Source organism: Nymphalis io, chromosome Z, assembly GCF_905147045.1.
Source record: "Nymphalis io chromosome Z, ilAglIoxx1.1, whole genome shotgun sequence".
In the NCBI taxonomy this organism is placed as follows: Eukaryota; Metazoa; Arthropoda; class Insecta; order Lepidoptera; family Nymphalidae; genus Nymphalis; species Nymphalis io.
The window spans coordinates 11,624,036-11,634,884 of record NC_065918.1 but is presented as its reverse complement, the minus strand read 5'-3'; the positions used below and the strand labels follow the sequence as shown (position 1 = coordinate 11,634,884).

At 30.4% G+C, this 10,849-nt stretch overlaps 1 protein-coding gene across 2 annotated transcripts; it reads left to right on the top strand.

Annotated features, from left to right (window-relative positions):
- The first annotated feature begins 1,718 nt into the window (after window positions 1–1,718).
- Window positions 1,719–9,115, top strand: LOC126780238 (sodium/potassium/calcium exchanger 3-like). 2 transcript variants are annotated; one of them, XM_050504533.1, is made up of 11 exons: window positions 1,719–2,032; window positions 2,231–2,355; window positions 2,781–2,883; window positions 4,158–4,345; window positions 4,646–4,793; window positions 4,865–4,969; window positions 5,061–5,171; window positions 6,073–6,288; window positions 8,092–8,193; window positions 8,469–8,590; window positions 8,828–9,115. In XM_050504533.1, exons 1-11 carry the CDS (start codon window positions 1,888–1,890, stop codon window positions 9,041–9,043), a joined length of 1,581 nt encoding a protein of 526 aa, XP_050360490.1. In that variant the 5' UTR covers window positions 1,719–1,887; the 3' UTR covers window positions 9,044–9,115. The 2 variants fall into 2 exon arrangements, with proteins under 2 accessions (XP_050360490.1, XP_050360489.1); XM_050504532.1 differs by having other exon boundaries at window positions 2,228–2,355.
- Window positions 9,116–10,849: the final 1,734 nt, after the last annotated feature.

Genomic DNA, 10,849 nt, shown 5'->3' with positions numbered 1-10,849 from the left:
CAATTAATATATGACACTATGCACCTTCTCCTCAAAAAGGGAGAGGCGGCCTTAGCCCAGCAGTGGGACATTAACAGGCTGTTACTGTACTGTACTGTACTATGCTTAATGTTATATTTAAAAATACTGCATGTATTTTAAGGACAATAATGAAATACTGACTGAACAGTTTTGTATGATTTTTTTTATTAAAATTTGAGCCAAAGATGGTGGTTGAAGCTAGTTTAATATGGTGACATCCGTTGTGTTCAGGCTGACGGATACGAGCTTAAGTGGCGGAATATTACCCACTTAAGATTCTCATAATCTGCTGATTAACTACTGTTTTTAATGGAATATTTTTACAAGATAACGACATTAAAACCTTGAATATATTTGATAGTGGTCAGTCAAAAATTTAACAATGCAAACAGTTTAATGCACCTGTATTACATTTTATTTAAGAGCATTTACCAAAGTTACTGCTTCTTGAGTTTAATGGCTAAGCTAAAACTAACTATTAAACGCTCCAAAATTAGCAAACATATGAACGATGTTGAGCGGGTGCTTAGTTAAACAATGCTGTGTCTTCTTCTTTCAAATATCAAATCAATAATTACAGAACTAAACAGTCGCTAAGCAACGCTTATAAATAAGCCAATTAAGAATTATCTTTCTACTCAAATTTGTTTCGAGAAAATAGATTCTCGAAACAAATTATATCAACTTATCCTCTAATATAAAATTGTGTGGTCACCTTTTTAATATATTTATTTACCAATATATATATATATATATATATACGCAAAACACACTATTTTAAAAAGGACTATACTGAACTATACGAAAGCTACAAATAACATAAAAAAGTTTATCAGTTTGTTTGTAAGGAGATTTCATAGAAATTCTACGTGTGTCTGTCAATCAATGTGATAATATATATGATAATAATTATTGTGTGATTAAAAGTAAATTTATGCTAAGTCCAGCCATTTCGTTTATGGCCCCTGACCTGCTCATTACATGCTTATTCGTAGCATGAAGCTACACATACATTAACCTACATACAATATTAAAAGTAAACATATGTTATATAATAATATAGATTTCATTATTATAAAAATGACAAGGTTTATTAAAAAATAATATAAAATGTACAATTTTTATATGACCAAAGGCACATACAGTACGTAATATAAATAATTGAAAAGAATCCACCAACTTGCATTTTAGCAGTGCGGTAGAATAAGCTCCCAACCTTCTCAAAAGGAGACTCGCAACCTTCGTCCAGCTTTGGAATATTAGAGGCTGTTACTTTCCTTTACTATTTTTATATCAACAATAACATCTTCCTACAAAATACCCATTATGATAACATTATTTTATGAATTATAAACCTATAATTATTATTATAAATAAATCTCTTTAATATGTTTTTATATATTAAAGCAAAACCGTAAGAACTAACTTAAATAACATATTTTGAAATAAATGTGTCAACACAACAATATGATATAACTTTAATCCCTGCAATTCGTACGACGAAAACGTTTAAAGTCAACTGTTGGTCAATGGAATAAACCTACCAAGAAGATATCGATTACCTGAGATTTTTTTTTGTTTACCTTACAAGTGATAAGGTAGATAAAGAAGACCTAATCGATAATATATATCGATAAACAGTTTCTTGCCCTGCTTGATGAGAATAGTAATAATTTCATCGGCTTACAAATTACTCGTCTATGAATTTCTGCTTCCCTACAACAATATATTTGCCAATGAAATTGAGCTGTGAATACGGAGAAATATACGAATTTTTTATTTGACAAACGATCAAATTAGAATTCAAATCAGTTATTTTTTTTTAATATTTTTTATAAATTATAGTCACATTGTTATTTTGTTTTAATGGCTACCATGTTGTTAAGGACTAGTAGTGCGTGTAAATATAGAGTAGCTGTTCTTGTCAGAGTGCTTTTTTTCTTCAGCATACCTTTGCTTTATTTCATTTTGAACGATAATAAGTCAGTGGTAGTAAACGATATTGATTCAGGTAAAATTTTAAATAAGTACATTTTAAATGAATCCATAAATAAGAAATAAATTACAAAACATCCTAATTTCGTAGTAATAAATTGGTTATTTTTTTGTTTGAACACTTGTCGATTGTTTTAATTATATATTAAATTGTTCTTATAAAATTATAAAGATATGTTTAATTAAAATAATTTAAAAGCTTTATTTTCAGCAGATGATTATGTGGCGCGTCCTGCTCGACATCTATTAGCCCTCGTTGATATTCCCACTGAGAACTGCACTCCACCTGCGATTCTTGAATTTCCTTCGGATGGTCTCACGAGGTTTCATAGACAGCATGTAAGATTATTTTATAAATACATATAATCAATAAAAGGAGTTTCTGTATTTTTAGCAGTATTTTTATTGTTGTAATAACAGCAGGCGATTTGACATGCGATGATGTCTTTGTACATTTATTATAATAGAAATTATTGGAATAAAAAAAGTATATATTTAAGCGATTTTTTATATTGAATTGTAAAAAATTAAGTCGATGTGTAGACGAGTGTTTTTTTTTCATTTATCAATTTGGTAATCTTCGTAAGAGCATTCATTCATTAATGTATAAATGATAAAAAATTTGAAATCATTACCATTACCATTATTATGTAAAGCATAGTATTATTATGCGATTGATTTCAGAACGATGTACATTATAAGCCGATGCGATGTAATTACGTGATATACCTAACACATTGGTAAAATTAACATTATTTTCTCAGGGTTTTATTTTAATTCATTGCTTGCTGGCGGTTTACTGCTTCCTCCTGCTGGGCACTGTGTGTGAACAATATTTCGTGCCAGCGATCGAGATTATATGTGAACGTAGGTGTCACATTGCATAATTTACTTTTATATATAAATATATGTACCTAATAATATGGTACTTATAAATTTATCTTTCATTTCAAACATTTATGAAACACTGCACGAGCGATAAATAAATATTAATATATTTTTTAAATAATATCCTCAAACTGACCAATAACGTTAGATATTTGATATTTATTGTTTTGTAATTGTTAGTAATATTGTCATTGGTCGCAACCAGTTGGTTCTTGTAATGATAATAAGTTCATAATATATATATATATCAATTTACACTCAATATAGTAGTAGTATTAGTTATTTAAGATGAACGATTGCATCACGTAATAACATAGCTTCAAACACTATACAAATATGTACAAATCCCATTAACCGTAATTGATTTTGATAAAATAAAAATATATTTAGTTAGTATTTTATTATTAGTCATTTTATTTTCTCACACAAATTAAAAAATATATATGATGGACACTACTCTTCTTGGTAAAGGAAAGCTAAAACAAAAATACCATTCGAATAAACTATAACTTTTTCTTTTGGAACCTTGTTATATAGTATTTTTTTACACAATTATATGCTGTAAAAGTCACCAAAAACCTACAGTCATTTATATGTTAAAACAATTTTTAACTAAAATTCTTACGCTCATTATAAATATTAAAATAAGTTCGTTAGGATATGAACAGAAAGGATAATAAATGTGAGTGAATTGTCGTCTGGTTCTCATAAACAGCTCAAATGAGTAACAATCAGTCAAGTTATCAGTAGAATGAAACCGCAAACGGTTCACAAAGTAGGCATAGTGCAACTCAGGACACTGACCGTCCCGTCCATTGAATCTTGAAATCCCTCTCAATACCACTTTTCCAATCAAATTCAATTACTCTAGGTACTTATCTTTTTCAGAAATGAAAGTTATAGAAAGAAACGTATGTCCACGTATATAAGAGTATATTAAAATATTATGAGCAAATATATAAATTCCATACTTATTTATTACATATATTAGTCATTGCAAATTAATAATCACATGATGATAACATTTAACGTTTTTTGTTTTAAATATTTATTTAAAGGTGAACTACAACAATTAAAATTTCATTCATCCACAACAATTATTTTTGTATACTTAAGGCCTAAAAAACCATTTATACATTTTACTTTAATGAACACAATGAAATATTTATCTTTTAATAAATATTTTTTTTTATATTCACCAGATCAATGCGTTATTTTTTTTTTTATTGATGTCTGCAATATCTGTTCACTAGGGTTGAATATGGAAGCCGATATAGCTGGTGCGACGTTTATGGCAGCTGCTAGTTCAAGTCCAGAGTTGTTTATTAATTGCATTGGAACTTTTGTCACCGAAGGAGATCTGGGTGTAGGTGCCATTGTGGGTTCTGCTGTGTTTAATGTCCTAGCAGTACCTGCTTGTTGCGCTCTTGTTGCGGGAAGGGTAAATATTATGCTTCCATATTGGTATGTTTCTATATATCCCTCATAATTACAATAATGTTAATCACTTCCAACAAATTAAGAATTGTAACTTATTTTACACGTAAAATAAGAATATTGTACTAAATAGCTTTAATGGAATAATATTAATAAAAACTAATCACATAAAAAGTAATTAGTGATAAGAAATGTTAAAAATATATACGAATATGAAAAAAATACATAAGTATTTTACTAATATAGACGATATTAAAATTAGTGATGCATTAGCTTTCCATAGACAAAAACGTTCTTTTAACAGGTAATAGAGTTGGACTGGTGGTCGGTATCTCGAGACTGTATGATGTACGCCGTCGCTGTGGTGGCTCTGATCCTAACCCTTCTAGATGACAAAATTTATTGGCACGAGGCTCTACTGCTTGTGCTTATGTACACATTTTATATCCTGGGTAAGGTTTTATCCGAACATATCTGTTTTTTGTTCACTGACTCTTGAATACGCTCATATTTTTTTTTCTAGCTATGGTGTATAATGGCCGTCTTGGAGATTTCGCTAAAAGTGGCTGTTGTTATATCAATAAGAAAAAGAAAACATATACCGAAATTTCACCTCTTCTTGTAAAAGGTATGTCTAACATTATTTTTATTAAATGTACCTAAATTCTTTTGCTATATAAAACATTACGTAATTAATGCAATAATAATTTTATTTGTAGACAAAAAGAATCCTTTAGAAGCATCACACTTAATGATCCACTCAAATCAAAACGTCAATGACATTGAGCAAGGGGTTGTGATTACGAAGAGACACAATTCTACTGATTCTGGTACGAATGTTCATCATTATGTAGCTTCTCAGTAAGCTAGAGTTTTGTTACGTTGCCTTCAGCATTTGAAACGTTTTTGGAGACCATACGACATGACACTAATATTGCCGAAAGAAAACTATACCTGTAGTCTAATCCAATCGAAAAAGGTGTAAAGATAAACAAACTTTAGATTTATAAACTCAATGCGAATTGTCAATAACTCTGCTATATTACGCACAACATTTTTTTCAGCCTTTAACATTTAATTAGATATATTGACCAAAAAAAACACTAAGCTAGTTAAATAGTATCAGTTATACGGAATTGTTTATAGAATGTTACGTTTACAATTCCGTTTTATTGCTCCCTGTAAATGTTAATCCACGCGTAAAATAAAAATGTCTAATAGATAATTCTGTAATAAAATGTTTGTAATTATAATTATACCGTTTTTAATATAAGGGACTGGATTTATTAGGTAATTACAAATACAGATACGAGTAGCAGGATGATTGAATAGGTGATGGTTTGCCTCTATCAGTTGGGGCGGTGGATTGGTCGATAGATAATTTGTAATCAAGTGGATGGTGTAGAACTTTATTAAACGAATAATTAGGATAGTTAACAAGTTCGTACCACACATATTTGTTATGGGACAGGACTACGAGGTGTGTTTCACACCAATAGATCCCTCCAATCACAATATTTTATAGTTAGATGTATACAAAATTACGAATAAAATATAAATTTTAGATTAAGATTTAAAAAACAGTTTTATAAAAAGAGATTGATGGATACGAAATGTAGACGTGATATGCGAAAGTCGACGCGGGTGAATCGTCGGGTACATGGTAGCTTGTCCACCGCTGTAACACTGTTATGTTTACCAATAATAATACATTTTTTTTAATTACATTAGAGTGTAGTACAAGCTCCGTATGGTCATGGCCGGATGAGAAGTCATCAAATATGCAAAAATTGTTCTGGGTCATAACTTGGCCGATGGGCCTACTGTTATGGGCCACGATACCAGACTGTAGGAAGCACCAACGTTTGTACTTCCTTACCTTCATCATGTGCGTCACATGGATTGCAGGTGTCTCCTACCTTGTAGCTTGGATCATTACTATAATTGGTAAGCCATCCTACACCTATACATACAACTTTCTATATTGTAACACGTGTCGTAGGGTTTTTAAAATCAAATTTGGTCTAGCGAGCCACAATAGGGATCATGTTAGAAATAATAATTAATTTCTAGGGACGCCGTCATCGAAATCGATAGGAAGGATTATATACAGTTGGTAATACATTTTCTGAATCAAATAATACTGTGGGTTAATTTTTTACAGTAACAGCCTGTCAATATCCTACTGCAGGGCTAAGGCCTGCTCTCCCTTTTTTGAGGAGAAGGTTTTTGGAACTTATTCCACCACGCTGCTCCAATGCGGGTTGGTGGAATAAGCTCCACAAACGGCAGAATTTCAGTGAAATTTGACACATGCAATGTTCCTCACGTTTCAACATGTTTCCTCACGATGTTTTCCGTCACCGTCAAGTACGAGATGAATTATAATCACAAATTAAGCACATGAAAATTCAGTGGTGCTAGCCCGGGTTTGAACCCACGATCATCGGTTAAGATTCACGCTAATTTTTTATTCGTTCTTATTACATAATTTGTGTAATAATATCAGTTTACAATATTAAATAATCCGTCGTCTTCTAATCATAACTATAAACTTAAGAATATCTCAACAGTTATTTCATTGGCTCCCTTGAACTATATGCTAATAATATATAAAGGCATACCTACTTTTAAAGTGCTAACACTATTCCAGGTTTTATTAGTATGACCTATATTTTCCCTGTTGTTGTGATCATCGCCACTCAACAGTGACGTACATACGTTAACCTTTGAGTTAACTGAAACGACACATCTCGCATCCGAAAACACTTTGACCTGTATTTTCGTTAAATATATTTATTAATTTTAAACATTAACTTTACTTTTCATTATTATCATACATAAACTTTTTTAAAATAATCGGAAAACAAAATTGTTTTAGTAAAAAACTCAACTCTTTAATAAGAAATAAATCTAGAAGTTATGTAACAGCCTGTAAATGTCCCACTGCTGAGCTCAGTGAAGGTCTCACTTAGAGGAGAAAGTTCGGAGCTTATCCCAACACGTTAATAATAATAATAATGACCTCTAGACCGATTTCGGCCACGGCGGCTAATCTTGAGAAAGAATAGCCAACTACGCAGGTGATATTATAATGCACAAGTGTGTGCGCAAACACAGGTGCACTCTCTATTTCCTAACTCTCATAATCCGATGGGACGGCAATCCGACACGACCGGAAAGAGTTCAGGTGCAGGACCAACGGCTTTACGTGCTTTCCGAGGCACGGGAGTAAACACACATCCAACTTCCAGTCTCCGGGCTGCTACTGAGATTTTTTTGACAGAAAAACCCAATAACTTTTTATTGGCCCGACCTGGGAATCGAACCCAGGACATCCGAGTCTACGGCCTTACATCAAGCCACTAGACCAAAGAGGCAGTCTAATAATAATAAATCTCAAGTATGGTTTGGTGGTACATGAGTCATTCAGTGAAATTAGACACATGCAGATTTCCCCGCAAGGTTTTCCTTCAACGCCGAGTGCGAGATAAATTATAAACACAAATTACGCACACAGCAAAGTGAAAATGCAGTGGTTCGTGCCTTAGTTGATCCCGCGATTAAGATTCACGCGTTATAATCTCCACCTCCATCTCGACTCTCCAATCAAGAAAATCAATCTAATTAACATTAAGTGTATGACATGTTAGATATGAATTTTGTATTTTTATTAGATTATTTCATATTACTTATTAGTAATATTATAAATAAGTATATCTTTCATTATAGTAAATGTATGTTTTGCAGGCGATACACTTAATGTACCTGATAGCATTACAGGCTTGACCATTTTAGCAGCTGGAACTAGCTTACCAGAAGCCGTTTCCAGCGTTCTCGTAACAAATCAAGGTAAGAAGCAAAAGAAGTATTGTTTTATGAACTGACAATTTCTGACCTTATAAATATTTTTTTAGAATTAACTCTAAACCGTTTTTCCCAGCGCTTCTTTTTACCTGTTAACTGTTACGTTAAAAAATTAAAAACACAAGTAATATAAATATTGCCATATTATTTCTCATCGGATTTCCTATCTTTACTGTCGTCTTTCCAGCTGCTTGACCAAGATACTTATCTTATCGCAATCTCTTAAATATTAAAAAGTAATAAAATGATTTATCTTCTAGGTCATGGCACAATGGGTATTAGTAATTCAATAGGGTCTAATACATTCGACATTCTACTATGCTTAGGATTGCCGTGGCTTATCAAGTCTTTATTCTATCCTTCATATCCTGATAACCATTGGGTAAGTTATAGTTTTTTTTTTGTTTTTTTTTTTATCACAGATAATAAATAAAACTCAATTTACTTTTATCACATAATATAAAATAAAGTTTTTTAAAATAAAAGATTAATACTTATAGTCCATTGTTTTATGTAATTTAATTGACATTAAATTAATTTTAATCTATAATATTCACATTGATTTTATTAACTGTAAATCCTTAAGATTAATAAAGGTTGTTTTTTTTTTTAATTCCAGGTTAAAATCAACTCAAGTGGCTTATCCTATAGTGCTGTCTCTCTTCTTTCCACGTTGATTGCGCTATATGGGTCTCTCGCTCTAAATAAATTTCAGTTGGACTGGAAGGTTGGAATTACATGTGCACTAGTCTATGCTGGATTTCTTTTAATGGCAGCACTTATTGAACTTAATATACTTTTCGTTGTTAATTTACCAACATGTCCACATTTATAAATATTTAATTAAATATTTACCAGCGTGCTTCTTTAGTACTAAAATTAAAGCTTAAGAAAATGTTTGCAGTGAAATCCAAACAAAATATTAAATCATGATATAATGTCTCTCATCTATTTCTTCCGTTTGACAATGATTAATAAAAAATAACCTAGAAATATTCTCTAAGATATTGATTTTGGTGTTTAGGTTGATAAATATATTAGTTTTTTAATTATTTTTGACACTGATTTTAATGTCATAAATCGCTTATATATGGTATATTTTCAAATAGTAGAAATTGGATTTATGTTTGTGAGTTTTTTTTTATTTAGTCTGTGCTTAATAGTATTATAAATAAATTTGCACAAATTATCAAGTAAGAACAGTTAATACAGTATATATGCTTACGGCAATATCTATGGAGTGTGCTTCAATAACATTAAAAAATATAAACATTTTTTTATAAAAATCCATTGTTTTTATTTATAATCGACTTTTCTTCCAATTAATTACCAGCCTTCATATTTATATAGATTATATAAAATAAATAGTAAGATAAGACAGAGGCCTCCGACACAAAACACTTTTTTTTTTAACTTTTTTTTTACACTTTCACTACCTATCTCGATTTTACGTGAGTAAAATTAACTTAGGTAATGATATCCCAGAAATATTTTTCATTTGTTTATTATTATAATGTATTTATTGGCATACAGGACAAAACACGTGATGGTTGATTAACTATATAAATTATATTTACTATATTAATTTTAATATATTGAAATCCGAGAACCACTAATTTGATTTTAAGATAATGATTACTTGAAATTATCATAACTAAAAAGCACCGGTAGGAAATAGGATATATAACAATAAATTTAGTAACGATATTTGATTGATTGGAACAACACAACACGTAACAATTTAACTGTCACAAAATATTCCTTATAAAAATAAATATAATATAGCTTTATACCTTTATATAGATAAATATTACTTTTGACGCTTTACAATTAGAGTCAGCAGGTTAAGAATTTTTACGAGGTATATAAATAAATGAGAAAAAAAAAATTAAGCTAGGCACATCTCACAACGGTGCGGGTGAATAAATAGTTTGTTGAATGTTTATATATAATTATTTTACAAATAGGACGAGGAAATCCTTATTTTATTTGTTACGAAGTTGATTTTATAAACAATATAAATAAAAAAACGTATAATGTTGTTATATACTTCCATGTATTAAATCTTGCTAACAATGCCTAAGCGAATGTTAACTGCTTTAAACTAATTAACATAAAAAAACATGACACGGATAGATGTCGCTTATTATCTAAAGTCAATAGATTATATTTTATAACAATAGATACTTTATTTGCTTTTGCAATTAAATTTGCGATAAAATGCTGTACATAAATTTGCAAAATTTATGTACAGCATTTTATCTAATAACGTGCATTATTTTTTCGTAGAAATTTCTCAACATAATATCTATGAGCTGGGCTCTAGGTAAAAAGCCAAATGACCAAAAACTATACCTAAACCATTTGTATAGCCTATGGATATATAATAGTTATCCCTTAATTAAAGAGTAAATTCATTAAAACATAACATAAATACAACCTCGTAAATAGCAAACTAATGCAAATTAATATAAATAGTATCTTTGATTGCCGTATACACTGTTATTCTGTCTTCGAGCTAGTCTCCAAAGCATAAAGTGCAGTTACCTTAATACAGCTGATAAATCCAATGTGCAACTGATATATGTCATTTCCATATTGAAGCTAAGTAATACCTAGTATGCCTTGCAGTGAGAAAACA

Bases quoted from the DNA above. Each gene is read 5' to 3' on its own strand.
- LOC126780238 (XM_050504532.1), top strand. From the start codon at position 1,888: ATGGCTACCATGTTGTTAAGGACTAGTAGTGCGTGTAAATATAGAGTA. The intron at 2,356-2,780 runs GTAAGATTATTT...TTATTTTCTCAG, and splicing joins CGAGGTTTCATAGACAGCAT to GGTTTTATTTTAATTCATTG. The intron at 5,172-6,072 runs GTACGAATGTTC...TAATTACATTAG, and splicing joins ACACAATTCTACTGATTCTG to AGTGTAGTACAAGCTCCGTA.